This window comes from Rattus norvegicus, chromosome 10, assembly GCF_036323735.1.
Source record: "Rattus norvegicus strain BN/NHsdMcwi chromosome 10, GRCr8, whole genome shotgun sequence".
Taxonomy (NCBI): domain Eukaryota; kingdom Metazoa; phylum Chordata; class Mammalia; order Rodentia; family Muridae; genus Rattus; species Rattus norvegicus.
In genome coordinates, this window is record NC_086028.1 from 68,215,269 (window position 1) to 68,242,954 (window position 27,686).

Genomic DNA, 27,686 nt, shown 5'->3' on the forward strand with positions numbered 1-27,686 from the left:
TACTCAGTTCAAGGCTTCCGGGCCGGAACAGAACAGCGACACACGTGGCGACCGGAGGGCGGGGTCCGAAAGCACAAGTCGGTTACTGCGCCTGCGCACTGCCTCCGGTTCAAGGACCCGTATTTAAAGAGACAGGAGGTCTAGTCATCGTGCAAGGCCCGTGGCCTTGTGGGCTCCTGGTCCGGTGGCCGGTGCGGAGCGTCAGAGCCAGGGCAGCCGAGAAGGCAGGTGAGGGGCAGCGCGGCGGGCCGCGGTGCGCCGTGTGGGGAGGGCCGGGGCCGAGCGTGGTGTGGCTCGAGTGGCCGTGGCTCCTCCCCCGCCCGCCGCTCAGCCTGGGGGCACACCCTCCGTGACGTGGCGGCCCCCCGGGAGCCCACGGGAGGCCCGCGGCCCCCGGGACCCCAGGCGGGCACCCGGAAGGGCAGGATGCTGCTGGCGGCAGAGTGGGCATCCTCAGGGGTCGAGGCCGGGCCGCTGCTGGTCCTCCCCGCCGCCTTGTGGCGCGGCGGGCTCAACCCGTGGGCAGAGCGGCGTGCTGCTTGCTCTTCGGGGGGGGGGGGGGGCTCCAGAGCCTCTCCGCGCTGGTCTCCCCCTGTAGTTAGTTGTCGTATCCCGGGCTGGACGACACGGCACCCCACCCACCCTAATCTGCGGAAAGTTGAACTCCTATCCGCCCGGAGCACCTCCCCAGCCCTGCCGGCCTTCACTCGCCTCTGTGATTCTTAACCGTTAGGGCTTATGTGACCCACTGAGTCTGCCAGTTACGGACTTCTCCTCCCCCAAATCGAATATTTTCAAAGTTTGGTATATATCCTCCGGGAGTTCCGAACTCCACCTCTGGCCTGCCCTCGTATGCGTTGTACTTTTCCTAACCAATTCATGAAGTAGTTCTAATCTTTGGGGGGTGGGGGAGGAGTTGTTATCCTTTTGAGACGATCTTGGCTATGTATCCCTAGATAGACAGAAATTTACTAAGTAAACCAGACTGTCCAACTTCGAACGCACAGCAATGCCTTCTGAGGGATGAGATTACAGGAGAGAGCCACCATAACTAGCTTAGTCCTGTTTTTTAAACTAAAACTGGGGCCGGGTATAGTAGCACATGCCTTTAATCCGTGCACTCAGAACAGTAGTTTGCTCTGCATCGTGACTCCCAGGACAGCCAGGGCTACATAGAAAGATCCTGTCTCAAAAGGCGAAAAATAAACAGACAATAAACTGGTCATGCTTGGTGGCTCACACCTACCATCCCAGCACTGGAGGTGGGAGGATCAGCTAGCTAGGGTCAACCTTGTTGGAGGAAACCGAGTCACCTGGTATCTGCCCCACTTTCCTGCCCCCTTTTAGCTGGATAGACTTGGCTTCCCAACCCCTTCTTAAATAGTATACCTGCTGTGTTCTGCACCATGTCGCACAGCAGTGATGGAAGCCAGCTTGCTGTTCTGACACAATATTCATTTTACTTCTCAGCAGAGTGGGGACTAAAAATAGTTTCCAGTAAATTGGAAATTAAAACTGTAAAGCCACTTAAATAATTATAAATATAAGAGTAAGAATAATAATTTTCCACTTGAATTGATTCATCACTTGGTTAGATCTTACAGTCCGGTTATTTCAACCTCCCTGATTCAGGTAGCCGAATTAAGCAAGGGGATTGCTTATTCTGTTTCTAAGGACTTTCCTCTTAGCACAACTGACTACTCCTTGAATTAGGTCCTACTGTGAGCTGCAGTTGACAGATGAAATAGGAACAGAGAGGTAAAGTAACTGAACCAAGGTCACACAGCTGATAAATGGCTAAGGTTTTGAACTCAGGCAGTCAATCTGATTATAGACTCTGATTAGTTGCCTCGAAAAGGGGGCCTTCTTCTGAAATCCCAAAACTGTTACAGTGGCTGATTTGTTTTCTGAAAGTGGCTCATGTGTTATGTTTCACAGGAAAATTTCATAAACATAATGTAATTTTTCTTGGTTTTTAAGACAGCTTCAGGATCCTGGTAATATTTAAAGGTCACCATCGATTATGAGTGCCTTTACAGTCTCTACAATGTTGACGAGGCATGCCCCTTTGGAAACTGGTTTTTCCTGTATTGGAACTCTGGGTGGTAAATATTTAATGCATTGGGAAGTGCTTGGTTAATCAAGTGCTCTGTCTGAGATTCTAGCTGTTAAGAAGTTGGAAGCCTGGATCCCTCATGTCTGTCTGTCTGTCTGTCTGTTTCCACCCTTTTATGCAGCTATATGACTTTGGCCTTTAAGACCCTCTTCCCGAGAAACCTCTGTGCCCTTGGCAGAAAAGAACTGTGCCTGTTTTCAGAACAGCATCACTGGCCTGCCATAAGACAGTTCAGCCAGTGGTCGGAAACAAATCTCCTTTGTGGGTGCTGCCTCCTCCAGAGAAGAAAGCCTGTCCTATCTTTCCAGAGAGGTCATCTAAGACCACGTGCCACCCACCTTATTTCGTGGTCAGGGTCGCATGTGGGACTCTGTACTGGCCCCTGTGAGATGGCCGAACAGCGGTTCTGTGTGGACTATGCCAAGCGGGGCACAGCTGGCTGCAAGAAATGCAAGGAGAAGATTGTAAAGGGCGTATGCCGCATTGGCAAAGTGGTACCCAATCCCTTCTCAGAGTCTGGGGGTGATATGAAAGAGTGGTACCACATTAAGTGCATGTTTGAGAAACTGGAGCGGGCGCGGGCCACCACAAAAAAAATTGAAGACCTCACAGAGCTGGAAGGCTGGGAAGAGCTGGAAGATAATGAAAAGGAACAGATAAGCCAGCACATTGCAGGTGAGGGGAGAACCTGCTCTCGAAGCTCGCTGGTGCTGATAGGATAGGGCACCAGGAGACTGGAGTCTGGGAGATTTCTTTCTCTGTGCGTCTTCCTTGAGCATAATTTCAAATTCACGAATTTTATTCAGAATAAAACACGCAGGCTCTCTACACAGATTTCCTTCTTGATAACAGTCAGTTGGCTTTATCATTGTTGTTTATGTGTTCATTCTCTCTTCCATATCAGGCTTGGTTTTTATTGAGCCATTCAAAGAAAGTTGTATCACCAGGCCCTGGAGGTACCCCAACGGGTATCTGAAAAATAGGATCTTTTCTTCCGAGATCATAGCTTACCTGTCAGCCTCACTAAACTGTATCTGTATACTGTTCTGTTAGTTGACTGAAGGCTATAATTTAGTAGTACATTTTTCTCCATTGCAGGGTTCAGGTCTAGGATAAGACTGGGTGTTACATTTAATTGTCATGTCTCTTTGGCCTCCTTTTTACTCTGCAGCATTTCCAGAGGCTTTTTGTTTTGTTGTTTTATTTTTTGTTTGTTTTGTTTTTCTTTTATTGAGATGTGTTCTTGCTGTGCCATATAGCTTGGGCTGATCTCAAACTTGGAGCAATCTTCCTGTCTTGTCTCCTCAGGACTAAGATTATAGGCTTGTGTTACCAAGCCTGGTACTCCATGGTCTTTCTTGTAGATATTGATATTTTAAAAGAATACCTTTTGGCTGTCACCTTGTTAGCTTTATGAACTAGTAGATTACTACCTTTTCCCAGAGACTTACAGTTCAATATTATACTCAGTTTGGTACTTAATTGTCCCATATTTGGCCAGCTTGCACACCCTTTAGGCTGGCTCCTATATCCTGTATACCCTAGTTTTCTTGTGTTCTTTCTCTCTCTCTCCAGACTTTTAAGTTTGACTTTACACTCTCAGTCTTTTCTGCATCAGCCTGTCAAGTCGGAAATTGCACATGTTTTCCAACTACACTTGGCACATCCTTTTCTCTGAGAGTTGTAGCTAGGTGAGGTGGTGGTATGAGCCTGCAACCTTAGGCATTCAGGAGTGAGTTCAAGACTAGCAAGACCCTGTCTGAAAAACATTAGTACTTAGGCATTAGGTTTGAGAGGATGCTCTTGACCTTTTTCTGTGTGTTCTTTCCTACCCTTGGAGGCAGCCATCCCTCCAAGGAGTCTGGATTCCCATTAATGGAAAACAATTTTAGGAACTAAAATCTGGATGCTATGTGTCTCATCCGCATAAGATAGCATATCTTTGATTCTAAGTCCTTGGAACAGATTAGAAAGTTAGTTAGAAAGATAAGCAATTGCCTAATCATATACGTATATACATACATCTACACATATGTACTTGCCCACTTTTATATGCAAGAGGAATAGATCTAAAGGCTGTAGCCCTAAAGATGGGCCTTTGTACTCCTTGCATCTCACTAGGAAGGAAGTGCACGGAACACTCGGATTTCTCCCCCTCTGCCAGACAGACATGTTCTGCCTTCTCCATTTTACTGTGTTGTTTCTATATTTTGGGGCTACTCGACAGAGCTAGCTCCAAGTTTTATTTATCAGAATGTGATTACTGGGGCTGGAGGGATGGCTCAGTGGTTAAGAGCAAAGGTGGCTTTTCTAGAGGGCCTGAGTTCAATTCCCAACACCCCCCATGGCAGCTCACCACCATCTGCAACTCTAATCCCAGGGATCCAACACCCTTCTCTGGCCTCCCTGGGTACCAGGCACACACATATACACAGACATATATGCGGGCAAAACACCTATGCACATAAAATAAAAATCTTCAAAAATAAAAAAACATTATTAATTTCCCCCAAATTTGTACTAATTCTTATATATTGGATAAGAGGTGGACAATTTTGATGAAAATTCAAATTACTAATAGATGTAAATGATCCAAAATACCTGTTTGGTTTGGTTTGTTTCTTTTTCTCTGACTTATATCTTTTTTGGGTTTTTTTTTGTTTTTGTTTTTGTTTTTTTTTTCCGGAGCTGGGGATCGAACCCAGGGCCTTGCGCCTGCTAGGCAAGCGCTCTACCGCTGAGCTAAATCCCCAACCCTGACTTATATCTTTTTAACTCCTTCCTCTACTCAAAAAGAACAGACAGCCTGGGGTCATAATATAATAGGAGCTTTTGAAAACTGTTGACAAAACCTCTGAAGCTTTCTCGGCAGTCTTTGTCTGAAGGGCACTTTTGTTCTGTGGGTCCTGTAGACCTGTCTTCCAAGACAGCTGCCACACCGAAGAAGAAAGCTACTGTCCAGGCTAAGCTGACAACCACTGGCCAAGTGACATCACCAGTGAAAGGCGCTTCGTTTATTACCAGTACCAATCCCCGGAAATTTTCTGGCTTTTCAGGTAAGATGTGTTAGGCAACTTTCCCTGGTAAGGCCCTCCATTTGGTGTCTTAAGTCTCTGGCTCAGTGAAAACACGGATTTCCTGAGGGTCCATAACTGGCTTCTTTCTGTCTGGGCAGTCTCAGTGTTCCACTTGGGTAGCATACATTGTGTACTTTAGTCTCTTGTAGCTGGAACATGTTGGTTTGTCAAGACTTCGTCCACTTAAAGTTATTACCTGGGTCAAAAAGATTTTTTTTTCTAACCTGCTCCTCTTGTATTTTTAAATGGCAGAATTCCGAGAAATTGTCTCCCCAAACTTGTCTGAACTGAGAATAGTTCATGCTTAACAGGTTTCCTTTGATTTCTCTTGCTACTCTGTGCCTTTATCTTCCTGAAGTTGAGCTGTATGAGCTCAAGAGCCAGAGGAGGCACTGAAGGAAGGCGGTGGGTTCTGTGGGGAGATAGTAGGGCCCCCTGATAAAGCAAGAGGACTTGGGATTTAATGGGCTCTGGATTCAGATTCCATCTCCTATTTCTTGCTTAAGTCTTGGCAAGATAAACAGTAATTTGTTATCATACACACACGTAAGTTGTTTGTGTTGTATAACAAACTACAGTGTGTGGACAGGGAATCGGTGGGTCATTGCTAGAACCCGTGCTGCACATAGGACTTGAGAGGGTCATTTATTGGCTGTAGGTAAGAGGGACCTTGTCCTCACTCGTAACCTGGGGAGGCACTTTGCTGTTACTCTCATCTCATTCCCTGAATGGAGTGAAGTATAGGCTGACAGTGGAGCTACTGTTACACTGATGTCTCTTTGCCCAGAAGTGTGTTGTTCCCTTTATTGTTTGAGATAAACAGTTCACACGGTTGGCTCAACTGAAGGAAATAACAAAATGAAACCTTTGGACTTGAGTAGTCTGGAGATTCAAAGAAGTCTAGATGTAAAGTCAGGAGAATTGAGGTTTGGTCCATGCTTGACAGCGTGGTGCTTTGAGCAAATCTTCACTTATTTGAGTATCTACGGTTCTGTCAGTGAATCAAGACATTAGTCCTGTCAGAGGACTATGGGAGATAATGTTAACAGAAATGATGCCTGGTTCTGTAGGAGTTTTATCATATACATATGCACAGTTTGTTTTGTTTAAGAGACAGCCCTGGGCTGGAGAGATGGCTTACCCATCAAAGGCTACTCCCAGCCCAGAAATAGAAGAGAATGGGTCCTCTTGTCTAGCCTGTTCTGAAATTAGATCCTCCTGTCTCTGCTTCCTGGTTGTTAGAAGTACAGGCATGGGCTGCCATCCCCGGCAGATTTTATTATTTGAGAACTCCAGTTTGTGCTTGGTAGTGAACCAGTGAACCTGGCTAAATACCAGTGCTCTGGAAAGATCTCCACCCCGGATCAAATTCCAGGTCAGAGATGATGACAGGTTTACAATTTACAAACCCAAACAAGAAGCCTTAGTCAGCAACTCCTTGATATACAACTCTGCCTCACTCTAGAAAATGGTCACAAAGAGGTGAGAATCACTGAGGTTTCTCTGAGATAAACAAAGGGGCCTTTTATTTTGACAATATGAAAAGATGAGCTGGGGGCCCTGATTTTTCTGCTGGCATCCCAGCATCCGCTGTCTTTGTTCTTCCAAGGAGGTAGGTGGTCTTGAAAGCTGTCTGCTCTCAGGCCTTGGTCTCATCAGTAAGAGGACAGTGAACTCTAACCCGCCAGGTTTGCAATAGCACTGACAGTCCACAATGGCGGTCATTTCAGTCTTACTGGTCCTTTGGTTTCTTCTCTCTTGCTCATCTCAGCCTTTGTGGAGTCAGAATGACAATTGCTCTGAGATTCACTTGATGGCTTGTGGCATGAAAGCAGCCTTAGTTCCTATGTGAGGTACTCACGAACACAGGTGCTCCTCAGTGCAGTCTTCCTGCAGTATTTGTGCTAATTACTTGACCTGCATATCTGTACCTGATACAAGGATCCAGTATATCTACCTCCAGTGACCCTTTGAGGAGCTTGAATAAATGACATATAAAGCCCCAGAAAAATCCTAGTGTTCTAACTTCTTTTTGTGCTTCCCTAACAAAAGAAAAAATGAGTCATCTGTGTTGTCTCTCCAGCAGCCAAACCGAACAACTCTGAGCAAGACCCCTCAAGCCCTGCTCCTAAGACCAGTCTGTCCGCAAGTAAATGTGACCCTAAGCACAAAGATTGTCTACTACGAGAATTCCGGAAGCTGTGTGCCATGGTAGCTGAAAATCCTAGCTATAACACCAAGACCCAGATCATCCACGACTTCTTGCAGAAAGGCTCCACAGGAGGTAGGACTGTACATGTACTGAACATGGCTTCTCCTCTTAAAAGCTCAGAGCCATGGCCAGCTTGATGGGCACAAGATCATCGTGAAATGGGATCCATAGCTGGAGTTGTCACCGGACCCTGTATGTTACATGCCCGGTTCTGCTTGGGTGCTTGGTCATTTTCTCCCTCTGCCCTTATTTTGTCCCCAGGAGGCAGAAGAACCCATCACATTTGACCAATGGACAAATGGCCCACTAGCATATGTGATTAGGCGAAGCACATGCCCAGTGCAGAGTAGAATCCCCTGGCTTAGTTTCTTTCATGGATCTAGTATGTTGTCATTCAGTATCTCTTATGTCACCACAACGTGAAAGTTGGGGCTTTGCCCATTGGGAGACTATGGAGGAAAGGTGAGACAGATACACATGTAGGGAGCTGTGGGAAGCAGTCTCTGCTTTTTTTTCTCCATTTTCTTCCTCCTCGTCCTCCTCCTCTTATTATTTAGATGGGGCCTCACTGTATATCCTTTGCTGTCCTAGTACTTACTATATAGACCAGGCTGGCCTCGAACTCAGAGATCTGCATTTAGGCTTCTGTCTCCTGAGTGCTGGGATGGGAGGTGTGCAGCACCACACATGGCATCTCCATTTCTTAATGGGAGTTCCTTCCCTTTGTTTGCAGATGGCTTCCGAGGCGATGTGTACCTGACAGTGAAGCTGCTGCTGCCTGGTGTCATCAAGAGTGTGTACAACTTGAATGATAAGCAGATAGTGAAACTGTTCAGCCGAATTTTTAACTGCAACCCAGATGATATGGCCCGGGACCTAGAACAGGTCAGAGGCGGGTGGGTGTAGGGAGGTCATAACCTAGGTGGGACTCTGCCAGGATAGCCTTCCCATAGCCACTTTAAAAGTAACTGAGCACTACTGGTGGAGGCAACTGAAACTTAGTGAGCCAGACTCCATTAGGCTGGGGAAGCCAGGTGTGACGACGCAGCTGTTCCTTTCCTGAGTTTAATAACTGAAAACATACCACTGCCAAGCCACAGAGGCTTTATCTGAAAAGTCAGGGCTTGAGACTTCCTTTTGTCTGTCCTGGGACTGTGCTGGGCTTTATTTGCTTGTTTGCCTTCCCCTTCTCTCTTTGGACTTTGCATTCATCTTCAGTTTGTTCGTGACTCTTGCCTTGGTGCCATGGAATGTTTTTTTATCAAGCATCTAATGTGGACAGACCATGTTTTTGGTTCAGATTCTTTTTTTTTTTTTTTTTTGGTTCTTTTTTTCGGAGCTGGGGACCGAACCCAGGGCCTTGCGCTTCCTAGGCAAGCGCTCTGCCACTGAGCTAAATCCCCAACCCCTTTGGTTCAGATTCTTAAACAGGAACCAGATTGGCCTGGTATTAGATTAGTACTGTGTCTCTGCTCAGCTAAAGCAAGTGAGTGGCCTCGTGTGTATAAGATGGGTCCTTCCTATGCAAGTAGATGGGAGAGCATTACCAAGAATGACTTAGGAACAGACACTGTGCTGGAACCCTTGACTTGGCACTCGGCCCAAGCTTCCTGGGGTTGCAGCAGTGGTGTTTTGGTTTTTGGAGACAGGGTGACGTGTCCGAGACGATCAGAGTCTTCTTTGAGCAGAGCAAGTCTTTTCCCCCAGCTGCCAAAAGCCTCCTCACCATCCAGGAGGTGGATGCATTTCTTCTGCACCTCTCCAAGCTCACCAAAGAGGATGAGCAGCAGCAGGCCCTGCAGGACATTGCTTCCAGGTGAGGGGTGGCCCTGTTGAAGTCAGACCCCATGGGGTGGGCTAGGGAAGTGCATACTTTGGGAAGGGAGCTTTGGGGGTTCAAAGTCCTTGAGAGATGAAGCTGAGTACATACGCCTTATCTTGTTAGGTGTACAGCCAATGACCTTAAGTGCATTATCCGGCTGATCAAACACGATCTGAAGATGAACTCGGGTGCAAAACACGTGTAAGTGCACAGCCACTCACACAGCTCAGGCTGCCAGCTGCCCTGTTCCCTGCTGCTCTCGGGACTGGGGAGTCCTGCTACACTATTACTTCTGGGCCCCACTCACTTCCACATCCATTTTCTCACTAGCAAAGTGGAGATAATATCTTTAACACAAAGCTGAGACAACTGAAAGTCTGAGTGGGCAAGAAGCCCATTCCATATCCATTCTCTGCCAAGGCTGTGCTATGTAAGGCATGGGGTCTCAAAATCCTGAATTTTCTGTTTTGTCTTTTTCTGTGCCAGCTTTGATTTCCAACCTGTTGATATTGCAAAATCTTTAAAATTGATGCTCAAGAATTGTTTATTCAAGTCACCAAAAATGTTTTAAATAATTTTGTAAAAGATTTATTTATTTATTCTATATGAGCACACAGTAGCTGTCTTCAGACACACCAGAAGAGGCCATCAGGTCTCATTCACAGATGGTTGTGAGCCACCATGTGATTGCTCAGATTTGAACTCAGGACCTCTGGAAGAGCAGTCAGTGTTCTCAACCACTGAGCCACCTCTCCAGCCCTTTAAATAAACTTTTGTTGTGGTACATTCATAACTGTTTGTGGTTCCATGTGACTAATGTAGGTTAGTCACATCTTCAAGGTAAAGAACAAGGCTGCTTCCCCAGCATCTCTCCTGTCTGACAGACTGCTACCCTAAGCCATAATGTCAGATGTAGAGGTTTGTTTCCTTGCTCCTATTCTCCTTGGCAGGTTAGATGCCCTTGACCCCAATGCTTATGAAGCCTTCAAAGCATCACGCAACCTGCAGGATGTGGTGGAGCGGGTCCTTCACAATGAGCAGGAGGTGGAGAAGGACCCAGGCCGGCGTCGGGCTCTGAGTGTCCAGGCCTCATTGATGACACCTGTGCAACCCATGCTGGTAAGGAACACTGCCTTGTCCCTGTCATCCATGTCTCTTCACGTTGCTGGCAGCTGACAGGGATGAAAGGCAGGAGTTCTGGTAGGTTGTCATGGAGGAGTGGGGGTGAGCAGAGCCATGCTAGGCCAGGAAGTGAAGATTCAGAAAAGGGCAGGCGACCTAGTACAACCCGAGTCAGGCCTCTTGCACTTTACTGTCTTTGTGGTAGTGGCATGTGGGACCAAGTAGCTTAGCATCACACCTGAAGACAGCTGTGCCCTCCTGCAGGGTAGGTAGCTTAGAGCTGGCAACACAGCAAGGCTTCCTGTGACAGGGAGAAGCTGTAGGAGCAAAGTCTCACCCCAGTATATAACTGGATTTCCACATCTTTAGTGAGGATGGCTGTCCCTTCTGGTTTTATGTATAGCAGAGTCAACATCTGGTGCTCTGCTGCTTGCTCTTAAGTCTCCTTGGGTATGCAGGGAACTTATTTTTTCTGTCTTAGAATACTAAATCCTTGTGTTAGGTTTCTATGTTTAGAATAGGAAAGAGTTCTCTCGCTACCAGAAAAATAGATTAGCTTGCTAAAATAGTGTGATCTCCATGCCACGGTCAGAACCTCTTGCCTTACCTGGAATAGGGACTATTCTGGCTTCCGTGGGAGTTCTCCCTAGAGTCCTTTTCCACAGCCTTGTCTGAAGAATGGTGTGGGTTATGTGCTTAGTGCTTTAGCACACAGGCTTAGGATGAGTGCTCAGATACACATCTGAGTCTGCCTGTTCACTGGCTGCCTGACCTGAAGTAAGTACATAGCCTCCCTGACCTTTAGGGCTCCCATTCAGCACTTGTCCTCCAAGGGATCATATCAAAGATGAAATGACATTGTTTTGTGGCCTGTCAGTGGTAGTTACTGTTTGGGTCTGGTTACTGCCAGTATGTGAGTAAGTGGGTCTGCGTCTGGATGTCCTGTCAGTCTCTGGTTTCAGTCACCCTGCTAGCTCTACTGTCACTGGCCCTCTCTACTCTTAGCTCCACCTCCACCATCACACTGGGAGAACAAGTGTGTTTAATAAGCTAGGTGTCTGGTAAGAGCCTACATTACTAAAAAAAAAAAAAAATCTTACTTTAGAAGAATTTTATTGTAGAATTAACAGCATTTGTCTTTTTTAAAATGTAAACTGTTAGACCAAATTTGGTGATGAGTGTTTGTTTGTTTGTTTGTTTGAGACAGTCTTGCCATGTAGCTCAGGACATCAGCTGATGATGTTATTATCAGAGTACAGCATTGTCCAGCCCTTCGCAATACATCACCCCCTCAGTAATCTGTCCTGGGTCACTTCCAGAACCCAATTCTGTCCTGACAATCCCAGCTCCAGGCCCGGCTGAGGAGCCCCTGTTGAAGGGCTCTAACATTTGCTTTCTCCATCCCAAGGCTGAGGCCTGCAAGTCCATTGAGTATGCAATGAAGAAGTGTCCCAATGGCATGTTCTCTGAGATCAAGTACGATGGTGAGCGAGTCCAGGTGCATAAGAAGGGAGACCATTTCAGCTACTTCAGCCGCAGTCTCAAGCCTGTCTTGCCTCACAAGGTAATACCCATTCAGCCAGGACGTCTCCTCCCTGTCTCTAAAAACGGCCAGAACTGCAGGCAAGGCCTTTCTAGCTGTGTTTCACAGAGGGAAATTCATTTTTTCTGTAAATGAATGGAGGGAATTTATTCCTGCACTCTTCTAGTAATGAAGGGCTGTGCTTCTTCTGGGCTAGATTAGGGATCTAATCTAGGAAAGGTTGGATTATCATTTATTAGTTCGCTCAACAAGTATTTCTCAAATGCTGTAAACTGTAGTAGCTAGTAGACTTACTCAAGTACAAACAATAGGTAAAAATTCTGACCTTCATGAGGCTTAGAGTTGATAAGTGCACAGTATTGTGGGGCTGTCTGGGATGCTGATCCCTGTCGTGCTCAGAACTGATGGGAATTAAGAGCCTCATTCCTCAGCCCTTCTCAGCTTCCAGGGCCAGTCCTATGAGGTCTGTGGAAGAGAACCAGCCGAAGTAGCTGGCTCCAGTAGCTTGTGAGTAAATGGGATTCCCTTCTTTCCTAGTTCTCAGAGTCAGTATACTGGGGGATGTATTGTGTGGTCTAGTAGAGACAAGGTGGCTGGGCACTTATGTGTTGAGCAAGAGAGCTGAGCAGTGGTCCTGTAATGAGATTCTTGTTCCAGGTATACTGGAAACTGATCAGGAACTGCTGTGATAAGGATGGTGTTAGACAATCCCTCTTGTGACCCAGGAACATTTGAACACAGCATTCCAGAATATGCTTTCTTTACTTTCCCAAATATTGTGGATTGAATCAGGGTTTAACAGACTAGGCAAGGGCTGTACACTAAATATGTCATCAGTCTGTGCCTTTCAGTTCTTGAAGGGCTCAGTTGGGAATAGAAGGGAGTAGGGATGGAAGGGAGTAAGGATGGTCAGCCAGGTCTTTCCTCATCCTATTCCATACCTTAGGAAGTGACTCAGCTGCTCTCAGCAGAGGAATTGTGAAGCCCTCCAGACCCCACTCCTGGTACCTTTTGTCAGGAAATACCTGGAATTATAATGGGACTTCTCCCACAGAGTATCAGAAATTAGAGCTCTGGCTCTGTTAGGAAAAATCCTGTCCTCATGCTTATACTCTGAAGACAGCAGGGGCTTCAGAGCTCCCACTTAGGGGAAGGCCTGTTCTCATTCCTTGCTCTTCCCAAGGCTTTATTTGTCTGCCCTGCAACCCATCTATTTCCACATCCCAGTCCTCAGCCTGATGACACCAATCCTCTGTAATGGACACTAGTCCCCACCTGCCCGTCTCTTTCCTTCCCACTCATATTTGTCTACCTCCAGGTCCTTCCTGACCAACTCACTGTTCTTCCTTTTCCTCCAAGCCTTCTGTATAACCCATAGAAAATGACTCAGTGGGCTGACCATTTTCTGGATCTAGACAGAGGCAATAAAGCAGATAGCCTGGTACTCTTTGGGAGACCGACACAACCTAGCTGTTCATTTCACTCATTGCTTGGGATGGCAAGGTTCTCTGTGCTGTTTGAGCCTTGATCACCGTGACTTAGTTTTAGGTCTTATTGCCAAGTCAGCCTTGCCAAAGTTGCCTTTCTGCTTCTAGGTGGCCCACTTTAAGGACTATATTCCCAAAGCGTTTCCTGGGGGTCAAAGCATGATCTTGGACTCTGAAGTGCTCCTGATTGATAACAACACAGGCAAACCACTGCCCTTTGGGACCCTGGGAGTACACAAGGTATACCCTAAGAGTCCTATGTGCAAAACTTGTGCTGTCAGTCTGACAAAGGGGAGATTTGAGAACCAATTTAGACTTGAGTTGGATTTTATTGGGCATGTGTTCTTTCATCACTGTAACAAAATACCAGAGGTAACCATTCTATAAAGGAGAGGGGTTTTGTATCTAGAGGTTGCAGTCAGAGAATACAGGGGCCATAGCTTTAGATCACTAAACATGTGGCAAGCAAAGTCATTTACATCATGAACTGAGAAGCATGGAGAGAAGGGGCCAGTCCCACAATCCCTTTTGGAGCTAATGACTTATGTCCCTCCCCTACTTCACCACCCTTAGGAACAAGTCTTCAACATTTGGGCCTTTGGTAAACACTTGGGATCTCAAGTTTAGTGAGCACCATTTACAGAGTGCTCTGTGGCCTGCAGAGCACTGACAGAACTGTTCACGAGGGGCTTTTCAAATGGCCTGCTGCTCCCTTACTTGTGCCCTCATGTGCCCCCTGCCTCATTTTCTCTGCAGAAAGCTGCTTTCCAGGATGCTAATGTCTGCCTGTTTGTTTTTGATTGTATCTACTTTAATGATGTCAGCTTGATGGACAGGTGAGTTAACTAGTATTTTGACCTGTTTTGGGGTTTTTTTTTGTTTTTTTTTTTTTTCATTTTTTTGCAGTACTGGGGATGAAATCCAGGGCCTTACATGTATTAAACATATAATCAACCATTGGATTTTACTCCTGGCTACCATGTTTCAACTGAGATCCTTATCTTCACTGAAAATTTATCTGAGTTGGGCCTGTAGAGGCTTCAGTTAGGAAAGTGACAGGGATAGGGCTAAGAGTTTTGCATTTTTATCTATGAGCTTCTCAGGGATGCCATGCGTGAAACATCTAGGGGGAACTGGCTGTCTAGAGTGAGCTACCTCCAAAAGCTTGGACCTACACAGCTGATACTTGTCCTTGTGCACTTGGATTCTCCCTAATCCTGTTTCTATAGTTACAACCATGGTTATAAAAGGCTTGATGGGGTAGGATCCCGAGGCCTGTGCCAGCCTGGGGGCTAGGGATAGCACAACAATGTTCAAGTAGTCTGGGCTGGAGACTGGTGTTCTCTTGGCTCAGTAGAGAAGAGAGCACTGCTATAATCTGGCTGTGGACTACTGCTTATAGTTGTTTATCTCTAGTGCTGATGGAGTCCTTGCCACCCTTGACAGCACAGTTCATATGGGCACTTGGATCCATAGCTGTCCCTTTCCTGAAGCAACAGTTTTGTCACTGGGCACTGTCTTGTGTCAGAGTCCCTGCTTGGAGTGGGAGGGAGGCTCTTTACCTCAACTTTGCTGTTTCCCTTAGGCCTCTCTGTGAGCGACGGAAGTTTCTTCATGATAACATGGTTGAAATCCGTAACCGGATCATGTTCTCAGAAATGAAGCAAGTCACAGTAAGTGAAGTTCCTATCCTAGGCAGGGATCTAAGTGGTTTGAAAACAGAGCAGAGGGTGGAGAGATGTCTCAGTGGTTAAGAGCACTGACTGCTCTTCTAGAGGTCCTGAGTTCAATTCCCAGCAACCACATGGTGGCTCACAACCATCTGTAATGGGATCCGATGGGACAGCAACGGTGTGTACTCACATACATAAAAAATAAATAAAATCTTAAAAAAAAAAAAAGAAAAAGAAAAAGAGAGCAGAGAGCCCCATGGGGTGTGAGAGGATGAGCCTTAGGTATTCTCTGGTGGGGTGCTGATAAGTTTGCTGTTGGCCATTGCCTATGTTGCCTATTTGTCTGCAGCCTGCCTCTCAAAGCCACAGCAGCTCCAAGTTATACACAGTAGTGTATAGACATGAGCAGTCTATTCTTACGTGATCCTGCACATTTCTCCTACCACCCTCAGAAAGCTTCAGACCTGGCTGACATGATAAACCGGGTGATCCGAGAGGGCCTGGAAGGTTTGGTGCTAAAGGATGTGAAGGTAAGGTAGTAGCTATACCCGTCTTCTGCTGGAGGTGACAGGCGGTGGTTGTGGGACACGGGGAGAGCTATGTAGGAGTCTTGCCCACTCAACTGGGGCTGGCTGGTCTTGGATCTGAAAATGGCTTTGTATGTCCTATAGTGCCTAACACTGAGATTGGCCCACAGTGGTGAAAGATGAACCCCCTCTATGGAGTTTGTATTATCTTGTGATGTATTTGTTGTGTCCCCTCAGGGTACATATGAGCCTGGAAAACGACACTGGCTGAAAGTTAAGAAAGACTATTTGAACGAGGGGGCCATGGCTGATACAGCTGATCTGGTGGTTCTTGGGGCCTTCTATGGGCAAGGGAGCAAAGGTTAGTGGTGCTTGGTCCCTGGGGTGGTACTCTATCAGAAGACACACACACTGGTCTTCTTACTAGCTTGATCTGCCAGTTATGGCTTCCTTGGTCCTGGGATCTAGTGCCCTGGTCACATCAGGCAGAGATGTCTGGGAGCTTCAGTCTTACACACAGGAGTAAGAAAAGCTGATGAGAGCTCAGTGGGTACAAAGCCCTGTCCCAAGCCTTCAGACCTAAATTGATCACTGGTATCCCCTTGGTAAAAGGAGAGAACTGACTCCCACGTGCACACTGTAGCATGTATAAAGACTGGATTATGACTGGCTGCACAAAAATACACATTCAGAAAGAAAATGAATAAGAAAAATGTTTTAATAAGGGAAAAATAGGGCTGGAGAGATGGCTCAGTGGTTAAGAACACTGACTGCTCTTCCAGAGGTCCTAAGTTCAAATCCCAGCAACCACATGGTGGCTCACAACCATCTGTAATGGGATCTGATGCCCTCTTCTGGTGTGTCTGAAGACAGTGACAGTGTATTTATATATAACAGATAAATCTTAAAAAAAAAAAGAAAGAAAAAAGAAAAATAATAAAAGAAAGTTGGTCAAGAATACCCTCTGTAGTTCTGACACAAAGAAACTCAACTACCAGCTGTTTTAAGGCCTAACAGCTTCCTTCTCAGAAAAAAAATCTGTTTCTTGACTGAGGAGAAAGATGAAGTCTGAGGAACACTTGGGCAGTATGTCAGGTTGTATCTGCTCTGTGTCAGGTACTGTCCAGTTCCCCAGAGCCCAGTAAGTTGAGTGTGATTACTCGAATACTCTTGATGGTAAGGCCTTAGCTCACTCATCTTCAAGCAGTCTATCATGGGCTGGCAGAGGTGGTTCCTTCTAGCCCACACTCAATTCATGTCTCCCCTCCCAGGTGGAATGATGTCCATCTTCCTCATGGGCTGCTATGACCCCGACAGCCAGAAGTGGTGCACTGTTACAAAATGTGCTGGAGGCCATGACGATGCCACACTTGCCCGCCTGCAGAAAGAGCTAGATATGGTGAAGATTAGCAAGGTGAGGAAGGTGCCTGGTTGACCCTGGCCCTGGACAAGTCATCCTTCCTGAAACAGGCTGTGCTTTGAGGACTGAGGTCTGCAAGTCTCGTTTCTGAATTCAGAAAGGAGCTTGCTTCTAGGCTATAGGAGCAGGATTAGGCTTTTAAATCTCAGAGAGCCTGTCTTATAGAAGATGGGCCAGAGCCTCCCTGAAGAAGGAAGATCACTTGGGGTGAGAGGTCATCCTTTTTAGCTAAGTCATTTCACAGTGTTACTGCCAAAGACAAGGTTTAAACCTTGTTCCAGCACGACAGGAGCCCAAAACAGCATCTTTTCTCCTTCAGGATCCTAGCAAGATACCCAGCTGGCTGAAGATCAACAAGATCTACTATCCTGACTTTATCGTCCCAGACCCAAAGGTATTATCGCCTGATGCTTTGTGGCCCCACCACAGAAGTTAGTCCAGCTTTGCTAAGGTCCACCCAGGATAGGACTTGCATATTCAGCAAATGATAGAAACAGGGCTAACCAACCAGCCTTGAGGACTTGTCTGTCCCTAGTGGAGGGGAAGCAAATCCTTTTCCATTTGTAAAAGAGGCCTGTTCTAGAGCTAGACCTAGCCCAGACCCTACTTAACAGACAGGTTTCAAGAGGAGGTATATAACTAGCCCACAGGCCTCCTGGCAGCCACTGAGAGCCTCTGTGCTTTCACCTGCTTGACACTGTTTTGTCTGCTGGAGACTTCCTTCTTGGCCAGTGATAATCTACCTGTTTTATTCCTGACAGAAAGCTGCTGTGTGGGAGATCACAGGAGCAGAATTCTCTCGATCTGAGGCGCATACTGCTGATGGGATCTCCATCCGATTTCCTCGATGCACCCGAATCCGGGATGACAAGGACTGGAAATCTGCCACTAACCTCCCCCAACTCAAGGTGCCAGCACTTTGGCTTTCTAAGTCATCAACCTACTGTCTTGCTCTTAGAGTGTTGGGCATCTGGCCTGTTCACATGTCGTTTGGCTTATTATCTCCATCCCACAGGGACAAAGCCAGGAGAGCAGTTAAAATACCTCTCCCCCCAGCTCCCCTTCCTCAGGTCCCCTAAGAGCCTAGCTTTCCATAGTTCGACTTTACTAAGAGCTGATGTTTAGAGGCTGGAGAGATTGCTCAGCGGTTAGAGCTCTGGCTGCTCTTCCAGAGGACCCCTGTTTGATTCCCAGCACTCACACTGCAGCTCACAACTGTAATTTCAGTCCCAGAGATCTAGTACCCTCTTCTGGCCTCTGTAGGCACCAGACATTTACACATTTACATGGTGCACAGACAGGCATACACTTTTTTTTTTTTAAGAACTGTGTTTAGGTAGAATGTACTATTGCACACCTTTAGGATTCCAGCACTCAGGAGGCAGAATCAAAAGTTTCTCTGAGTTCAAAGCCAGCCTAATCTACATAGTTAATTTCAGGCTAGACAGAGCTACAGAGACTCTGCTTCAAAACAACAAAAAACCTGGTTTATCTGAGCCTATATTCTGAGCACCAGAGAGGCTGAGACAGAGAGATCTTAAGTTTAAAGCCAGTCAAGAAGTACAAAACTTTTGCCACAGAAAGTAACTTGTACCCAAATTACTCAGATTCCAGGGCCCTACATTTTTCCTTAGGTACATGTGCCAGGCAGCACTCATACCAGACACAGGTCGGGTCAGGTCAGATGACAGCACCCAATTCCCCCACTTCTTAGGAACTGTACCAGCTGTCCAAAGACAAGGCAGACTTCGCTGTGGTGGCTGGAGATGAGGGGAGCTCCACTACTGGAGGCAGCAATGGTGAGAATGAGGGCACTGCTGGGTCTACTGTGCCCCGCAAGGGCCCCAAGGGACCCCCCAGTAAGTCCTCTGCCAGTGCCAAGAAGACTGAACAGAAGCTGAATGATCCCAGTAGCAGAGGTGGTAAGTAAAGGTGCCTGAGGTGATGGGGAGAGCGGTGGGTAGGCCGGAGATGGCAGAGCATAGACATACCGGTATCTTCAACTCTAGCGTCCTGTGACGGGGTGTCCACTACAGTAGTGTGTGCCTAGCATGTGACTAGCTAGGGACCAGAAACTGGTCTACCAGGCACCTCTTATCTACTCAACAAACCCGGATGACAGGGGACCAGGGACAGCCAGTCTGACTGGGGAATGAGCCACCTTGGAGCTAAAGGATCCAGCTGATGGCCTTGCTCCCCTTCCATTTCTCATTACAACAGAACTACTCGATCTCTGTACTCTCCCTGACTTACAGGCTGCTCCTCTTACCCTTTTCCTTCTTGTTCTTGGTTTTGTGGTTTTGAGACAGGGATTTTCTACACCAGGCTGGCCCTTAACTCATTCTGTAGTTCAGAATGGTCCTGAATTTGCTGGATTATAGGCATGTCCCAGTTTGTAGGGATTGGACCTAGGGCCTTATACATACCCGACCTTTGCTATCCTTGGCAACACACTGATTCCAAAGCTTTCCCCCATGAAACCAGGAGAGAAGCTGGCTGTGAAGTCTTCTCCTGTCAAAGTGGGGATGAAGAGGAAAGCTGCTGATGAGACCCCAGGCCTGACAAAGGTGAGTAAGAACAGCAGTGCTGGACACAGGCCAGCCAGTCTGGCTCAGGGTCTAGAGATCCAGGCTCCTATGTGTGAATGTGAAAAGCTGTCCCTATTGGTTTGGGGGAAGACTCCTGGAGCCCCTTCCCTTCCTGTTCTGGGCAGGTAAGCAGTTCTGCTGCTCCACCCTGTGCCCTTTTGTTGCCTTGCAGAGGCGGCGGGCCAGCCGGCAAAGAGGAAGGAGAGCTATGCGAACAGGCAGGAGATAGAGCTGGCCTAGCAGGAGGCTGAAAGCCCACCCAGCCGCAGTGTTGTTAACAGTTCACATTAAAGAAGGAAGCCCACTGTGGCGGTGGGGTGCAGCACGTTTGTGTCTGTCTCTCCGAGCAGGTCTACCCAGCAAAGAGAAGGGAGACTGCCATGACATAGACAACAGCTGAGGAGCCTGTTTTCCCTTTCGACAGTCCCTGGTCTGGCAACATCGATTGAGAACCTGAGATCAGGAACTACTAGCTAGTCTATGGTACCCTGGGTAGCTTCTGGCCATGATTAACAGATTGTACCCATTCCCAAGCGTACATACAGAGGTTGACATCTCAGGGCCTACACCTAGTTCTCAGTGAAACCACTCCCATATCTCTGCCCTCCCTGAAGCCCTTGAACTTATCTACCCTGATGAGCAAGACTCCTAGGCCCTCTGACTAGGTAGCTGTGCAGAACAAACTGATCTTCCAGGGTATTTTGTATTGGGTGGTTCTTGGAGAAACGTCCTTTCCCCAAACAGTTTAACTGGATCTCAGAAGTTAGAGCCCATCACTTTCCTCATTTTTCTTAAAGTCAGGAAGAACTGTCAGACCATGGTTATTTTGAATGACTGGAGGAGGGGTTAGCAACACCTCTGTCTTTTCTCCAGTAAACTATCTGTGTCCTAAGACTGGACTCCAGGCATCCATCCCCAGCTGTCCTTTAATCAGGTGGGTCAAGTCCCACGTGCACCCAGACTAGGGCTCACTCTGGATGAACTCTGTTTGCAGGCGCTGTTGGATGTCTTCACTGGGGTGAGGCTCTACTTGCCACCTTCTACACCAGACTTCAGACGGCTCAAACGTTACTTTGTGGCATTCAACGGGGACCTGGTACAGGAATTTGACATGGCCTCAGCCACACATGTGCTGGGTAACAGGGACAAGAACACTGATGCCCAGTTGGTCTCTTCAGAGTGGATTTGGGCATGCATCCGGAAACGGAGGCTGGTAGCTCCCTGCTAGGACTTTGCTTTTCCTGCTAACTCTACCGATACACGAGGCTCAGCCTGACGGGTAGAGGCCTGTTCGCCAAGCAGCGCACCTTCTCACATCCTCCGCCTCTTTATGGTCTCTTCTGGATCGGGAGTTAGCTGCTGTGGACACAAGCAGTTTAATTGGATCTTCCCAGGTGCTAGTTTTGTCTGAGGTGCTGATGACCAACTTAAACCCTCAATCACACTAGGCACAGCACTCTGCCACTGAACTACAGCTTTATAAATAAGAAATGGGGATCAGAAGTTCAAGGCTAGCCTGGGGTAAGAATTTGAACAAGAATAAGCATACTTTCCCCCACTGGTCCCATCTAGTGTTCCTCAGTGACGAAGGAGTGCTGAGCGGAATCTACTTCCTGTGCTCCTCGCTTCCACGTGCATCTTAAAGGTGTATTTAAACTGTTCTCAAACACTTCTTATACCTGGCAAAACCTTTATTATGTCTGGTCCAAACCCCCATGTGAAAGAACAAAGTGGTCTCCAAATTTCCAGGTCATTGCCTGGAGGGAGAGCTGACATCTACAGAAAAGTGTCCTCCTTGGAGACAGAGGCTCCTTGAAGGTGAATTTGCCTCATCAAAATCTGACTGCTCTCAGCAGCACAGGTCCATAGCTGGGAAAATCTACATACCCTGCCTACCAAGGTTGGCTTCTATGCCATGTGTGGCAGATGTCCTTGAAGGGGAAAGAAAATGATTTCTGTGTATAACTGCACACAAGGGGTATTTTGCCACAGTGGAAGTGTCCTAAACTAGCCTTATCTGATTGTCAAGCCTTGAAATGGGATTAGTGTGACTGGCGAAAGCCATAAACATTTCAAGACATCTTCAAATGGTCTCAAGTTACCGGTGACATCACATCATCTGAGTATCAGTTCCTCAAGAGGAATGGGCAGTCACTGTTGCCAAATCACTGGGCAGCGGCCAGTAACCTCAGACACCTTGTTGAAGGCATGCAACACGGAGCCTGGTAAAGATATTATCCAGGAGGAGGCCTAGCTTACACCTCACTTGTTAAAAGTTCACATTTGGGTCTAAGCATGGAACTGTAGTAGACCGCCTTCTTTGTCTATGTTGTGCCACCTCTTGAAGAGCAGCTCTGTTCTTATTAACTCAGCAGGCTTTTCTATCCACCTGTGAGCTAGGTTAATATGATGGGACCTCTTAAACACTTATGTGAGCCTCTAAGATACAGACCTACCACCCCACGTAACTCCTAAAGTAACATCCCACTAGGAGGCTGCTTACTAGTCTGGCTGTCTTTCTCCTATTTTATAGATGCTCTGACTAGGGTAGAGTAAGCGACATTCAGTCTGGTAAGTTAAACTTTTTTTATTCTAGCCTCAAGGCGGAAGCTGCTTTGTGCTTTGAACACTTGGCTTCCTTGCCCAAGCAGCTTGGTAGAGCATCAAAGATGACTTCCCCATCACACAGGGCTGGAAGTTTGTCCCTTTGTCCCTTTAATGCCTTACTATATAGTCACTTCAGCTTGCTGTCTGTACATTTCCCTTTGCAGAGGTTAGGCTGTATGTAGACCTTTGTATCTTTCCTGTCTTTCCACACAAGCCTAAGCATGACCTGAAACCCCCATCCCCCAAGGCTGGAAACATGCTCTCTGTGGCTTTTGTTTACACAATGCCAGTTGATGGCAGGCAGTGCTCATTATGGGATGCTCAACAGATCCGGCCATCAATAAGAGACAGGGTAGAATCCTTTCATCCAGCTCTCCCATAGGTGATACACTCCACTCCACTCCCCTTAGGCACCTGGTCAGGTAGGTGGGTACAGGCCTGTGTCTACTCTGCAGTCTGCTCTTTAGGCTGGGCCAACCTTGGAGCCACACTTGTCTGTATCCAAACGCTACTGTCAGTGTTTTGGGGTAACTTGAAAACTTAACTGCCTACCTAGCTGTCTTGAGATTCCTTTCACTTAGCTCTTGAAGGCCCCTCTACAGTGGGACTGTAATAACTTCACACGGTGCTTGCCGTTTGCTCTTGAATCACCCTTACACTTAGCTCCACGAGTAACTGTTCCACAATCCCATGTACTCTTGTGGATCTTGGCCAGGTCACAACACAGAGCATGTGGCCTGATGTCTGCCCACGTTTACAAGTGTTTTGGGAACCTCTGGTATCATCCCCCCACACCAGATGGAACAGGCATCTGTATTTAAACTTTATTACAAAATTATAAAGCAGAGCTCTGTAACAAAAAATACACATTTGGGTATGCTTACCACCCAGGTGAGAGAATCAATGTAAGCCACTTGGAGCTATACATTTATATCCAAGAGATCTCAAATGTGTACAACATAGACTATTAATTCCTTTACAGCTTGTTAGTTTAGAACCGGCTATTCCAACCAGTCAGCATCTTTGAAAACTAAGTCTCAACTAAAATCTTGGCGCAATCGGCAAAGTCCACAGAATAATTGGAAGGATTAGGTGTTTCCACATTAATTAAGACCAAGGATCCGTGAAGAACAGAAAAAGGGGCTCAGGTATTTAAAAAAAAAAATCAGTTTTTCTACCTGAGATATTAACTGGAATGAGTTCCAACTTCCATTTGGTTTAACAATAAAAAGGTTATTTGACATATTTTGGTTTTTTTCCTCCCAAATGAAAACACCAAAGGTAGAGATTTAAAGGTAAATTCTCCAAAATAAATGACATGGGTTCTGGTTGTTACTTGGGTTGCTAATCACAGCCATCAGTGTATTTTCTGTTCCTGTGTAGGAGGTAGGGAGGTAAGGCCTCAGAAAAGCAGTCATAAGGGAGAACTGGCTTTAAAGTTACTGTTAGGTCTTACTGAGCTGCAAGATCAGACCTGTTTCACAGTGGAGTCCAGGAGCAGCAAAATCGGTGGGCCGTGCTAAACTGGAGACATTGTAAACTACAGTACTCACTGTTCAGGGAGGGAAGGCAAGGTAGTCTTTGTGGAGGGATCTGAATCCCTGACACCCACAAAAGCTTTGACCCAAAATCTGGTCATCTGGACTTATAATGCAGAGGTAAGTGGGCCTGGCATCTCTGACAACAGCTTCATCGAACTACTTGATCCTCTGAAGGAATTCAGTCCTGAAGCCCAAGCATTTATGTCTAAGAGCCTCCCCAGGTGCCCCACCACTTCCCAGAGTCGTGCGTGGTTGGCTCTTCCAGTGTCGTGTCACTCGTGTCACAGTGAAAGGCAGTGTTAGCCAGGCCAAGGGCTCATCTCACACAGCTCATGTTTTGTGGTGTTGAGCTGTTCTAGCAAACAGTACTCAAACCCTTCAGCTGTGTCTGTGGTGTAAAGACCCCAGGAGGGCTGGAATCATGATTTAAAAGACTCCTTCATCCTGGCCTGCCCAATCAGCTGAGAAGAGAACGCAGTTAAGACTTCAGCAGCCATACGCATAGTCCAGCCTCATTCAGCGCCTTCCAGTGCCTTAAAACACTGTCCCGTGTCTGCTCTCCAGGAACTCCACGGACAGCCAGGCTAGAGGAGAGCAGAGCTCTTTGCCAAGGTTCCTATACCTTCAGTAAGCAAGTTTTAAACCCAAGGAGGAGAATATTATTAAAGTGGTGTTTTAAAAGAGTTTTAGCCTGCTGGAAAATAAAGACCAGAAGCCAAAGATAAAGCCTCAATTTACCTTTCCTCATAATCCAAAGTTATGGATGACACAAAGTCAAATCCAAAGAGAAGCAGATCCCTCTCTTAAGGACTTCCCAGCAGTCAGCTCAGAGACTGGTCCTTTCCAACCCCAACACTAAACAGAAGTGACTCAACCTAGAATTTTTTTCTGTATCACTTAAGACTTAATTTCTCGCTAGGGGTCAGTTTACTGATCCAAATTCTGACCTGAGGAATACTATTGGTCTGATTAACATATTTTTTTGGTCCATAGAAACAGGAGTTTTAGGCAAATGAGACTTAAAAGATATGTTAACACACGAAAAGCCAGAGAGACCATAAATTTAAATCCAAATGTGCTGGGGGTGGGGTGGGGAAAGATACCATTTCCAGCAGGACTTCTGATTGACAAAACAGGAGGAGTGGTATACAGATGTATGAAAAATTTGTCTTAGGGCGGAGGAAGACTGGTCCACGTTCCGGAAAGACCTCTTCATTGATTACCGTCGCCACCCAAAGATCACAGAAGCAGGCATTCACCCATGTGATCTGAACCAGTTACCACTGGTTTTGGGCTCTGCCACCTAAAACAGGCATGCTAGGCACCTCCTTTTGTCCTAGTCTTAGAACACTGCCAGTTTCTCACAATAGACTGCCCTTGTGCATAGGACCAACCCCGAGCCCAGACATCTTGGGCTATGTCCTGTAAGGCACTGAAGAAGCCAATGCTAGCCCTCAGGACCGGAAGACATGCACTGCTCGGATCACATACTGCCGGCAGATGGGACACTCGTTCATGCGTTTGCCACACTTGGTACAGGTCACCATGTGGCCACACTCCAGCAGAACACAGTCAATGGGTGAGTCCATGCAAATCTTACACAGGTTCTCCTCCAGGCCAGAAGGCACTGCTCCCCCTGGATAAACAAGGCAGAAAAGACCAATAGATTATGTCTCCAGAGGGGCAAAGAAAAACCCCAAACCCACACTTCCCCTCAAATACAGCTCCAATCAAAAAAAAAACCTCAGTAACCAAACCACACCCCCAGCTGCTTGAGCACCTACTCCTGCTAACAGAAAGGTTTGTGTTCTGTACTCAGATCAAAAACATCTCAGGACAAGGAGGCTGTAATTCAGTGAGTTAACAATGCTTAGGCACCACACCCCTTGAGGCAGAATACACAGAAAAGATAACACTGGCTCAGAAAAGTCTGGATAGAAACAGGACTGTTAGAAATGGTTCATTAAGAATCCTGAGACTTATCTATAAACATAGACCTGATTTAATAAAGCTGAGATTCACGGGAGACCCCATGTGCTATCCAACGATCTACCTACCTCTAAGCTTCTGAAAAGACTTCCTGATAGAAGGACAAGGCAGATACACTGCTCCCTTTTCTGTGCTACAACCATTGAATTTTATTCATACCCCTGACTGCTTATCATCCTGCATGATAATTCACTTATCTCCCACAGTAGACTAAGAGCTTCTAATTCAACTTACTCAGACGGTAATCATAAGCTTAGCATTTGCTTTATGCTTGGAGGTCAGATACTTATCTTTGAATTCCCAAAACATGAGTCACATGGTAGGTATTCTTTAAACATCTGATAATGAACATTCTGCCTAGGGAATGAGAACCGCTCACATTGACTAACTGCCTACCGTGTGTCAGGCAGGGTCCTAAAAGCCAAAGTTAAGTGGCTTGCCCAAGGATACAGGGCTGCTGAGATAGTCCACATTCAAAACAGAGAGGCTCATGACATAGTGGCCTTTGGGATAAGAGCTCCAAGAGCAGAGACTAGTAAGAACTGCCCAGTACGTAGCATTCTCAATAAATACTATCTTTAGGCTTTCCTAGTGGTGGACACAACAACTATCCGACTTCAGCTAAGGAAAGACTTCATAGTCAAAAACCCACCGATCTCCTGTGTGTCAAACCAGCCTAAACTAAGCAGCCATAAAACAAAACTGTTCTCATACTAGACACTGCTCCCAACTGGACTTGGCAACTCTCCAAAGGAATTCCCCATTTCTCTGTTGCTTTTAAGTTTTCAGTCCTCCTTTTTTCTGTTCTAGACTAGTCTAAAAAGTGAAGTCATTGAATGCATAAGTCCTCTGGTATATGTTTGTTTACTACTAGTTTGGTGGTTCTGGAAATTTATCATGTAGCTACTCAAATATAAATATGAAACACACATCAAGTCAAAGAACACTTCCCGCTGCAGGTGGTTGACTGTGAGAGCCCAACCTTTCTAAAGCCTCCTGTGGCCTTAATACAGAGGTTAGAAGGATACACGCATATCTAAGACAAGGTGAGTCATCTACAGAATCTTACTCATTCATTACTTCACTGAGGAGAAACAAACATGTCAGCACTCTCCAAGGAACGGGGAGAAGGAAGGATGGTAACACGTAGATTAATCTCATCATGGTATTGGTGGGGTGGGGTAACCCAGATGATTACAGGGACTTAAATAGTAAGCTCAACTCTGCCCATTCTCGACCATTTTACTTGGGATAAATTCTTCTGAAAAGTTTTAAAGTGCTCTACAGGATGGAACACTGAGAATATTCTCTTTTGGGAAATTTACAATCACACTCCTCAAGGTTTTCAAGAGGGTACAATACATGTGAAAGTGTCCCACGAGCAACCAAGCTCTACAGTGTGTTCTGAGGGAAACTGTTAACACACTAGTGGGAGTTAAGGTAGGCAGGTAGATATGCAATTTGAGCTCAGAGGGCATCCACGAAACACCTCTTTTGTCCCATTCAAAGAGGACTCTCAGGTCACCACCCTTGTGCTTTTTTGGTTTGGTTGGCAAACACCTGAGGCCAGCTTGGTCTATATAGTAAGTTGAAGACAGACAGACCCTGTCTTCAAAAAACAAAAACAAAAAAACGTAAACGATCTCTCTGAATGTGTAAGACTCTCTCCAGACAGATTGCTTGGAGAAACGGAGCACGACGCTTTGCACCCAGGGAGTCGGCTCTAATTCAGCCAAGCCCCTAGGCTGCTCTGAACTTCCTGCATAGGGGTGGGGCAAGGGTAACGCCTGACTCTACTTTTCTACAGCCTCTCTGGGATTCTTACAACTATGAATAGCCATCATCAGAGTTGATGTTAGAAGGACAACACAGCTAGGAGCCTCAGCCTACCCTTGACAGAAACAATTACATACCGTTTTGGTCTTCATTACCAGACACTGAAAAGGAAAGGAAATGATGTGT

General features: G+C 46.5%; 2 protein-coding genes across 26 annotated transcripts in view; one reads left to right on the plus strand and one right to left on the minus strand.

Annotated features, from left to right (window-relative positions):
* Positions 1-102: 102 nt before the first annotated feature.
* Positions 103-23,437, plus strand: Lig3 (DNA ligase 3). Of its 14 annotated transcripts, NR_172067.1 has the most exons (21): positions 103-228; positions 2,238-2,791; positions 5,029-5,172; positions 7,277-7,477; positions 8,139-8,290; positions 9,055-9,221; positions 9,351-9,428; positions 10,178-10,346; positions 11,758-11,913; positions 13,488-13,619; positions 14,136-14,215; positions 14,965-15,052; positions 15,505-15,582; positions 15,817-15,940; positions 16,851-16,993; positions 17,319-17,393; positions 17,761-17,907; positions 18,714-18,921; positions 19,484-19,566; positions 19,760-20,070; positions 20,582-23,435. NR_172067.1 is itself a non-coding variant. In NM_001394036.1 (20 exons), exons 2-20 carry the CDS (start codon positions 2,242-2,244, stop codon positions 20,813-20,815), a joined length of 3,009 nt encoding a protein of 1,002 aa, NP_001380965.1. In that variant the 5' UTR covers positions 103-228; positions 2,238-2,241; the 3' UTR covers positions 20,816-23,435. The 14 variants fall into 14 exon arrangements, 13 of the variants coding, with proteins under 13 accessions (NP_001380965.1, NP_001380964.1, XP_038941959.2 ...); NM_001394036.1 differs by lacking the exon at positions 19,760-20,070; NM_001394035.1 differs by lacking the exon at positions 19,760-20,070 and having other exon boundaries at positions 103-224.
* Rffl (ring finger and FYVE-like domain containing E3 ubiquitin protein ligase) overlaps positions 23,005-27,686 on the minus strand; it is a 62,953-nt gene continuing 58,271 nt past the window's right edge. For 9 of the 12 annotated variants that reach the window (XM_006246974.5, XM_063268500.1, XM_006246977.5 and 6 more), the window contains 2 exons: positions 27,638-27,661; positions 24,781-25,371 (listed from right to left, as the gene is read on the minus strand). In XM_006246974.5, the coding sequence (XP_006247036.1) occupies positions 25,190-25,371; positions 27,638-27,661 (206 nt within the window). In that variant the 3' untranslated portion in view covers positions 24,781-25,189. Of the gene's footprint in view, positions 27,662-27,686 lie in introns of all 12 variants that reach the window. The other 3 variants (NM_001399574.1, NM_001004068.2, XM_063268501.1) reach the window with 2 other exon arrangements.

What these genes read in the sequence shown, in the direction of transcription:
- Lig3 (XM_063269079.1), top strand. An exon ending in GAAATTTTCTGGCTTTTCAG is followed by an intron (nt 5,173 to 7,276) that starts GTAAGATGTGTT and finishes TTGTCTCTCCAG; the next exon opens with CAGCCAAACCGAACAACTCT. An exon ending in GCAGAAAGGCTCCACAGGAG is followed by an intron (nt 7,478 to 8,138) that starts GTAGGACTGTAC and finishes CTTTGTTTGCAG; the next exon opens with ATGGCTTCCGAGGCGATGTG.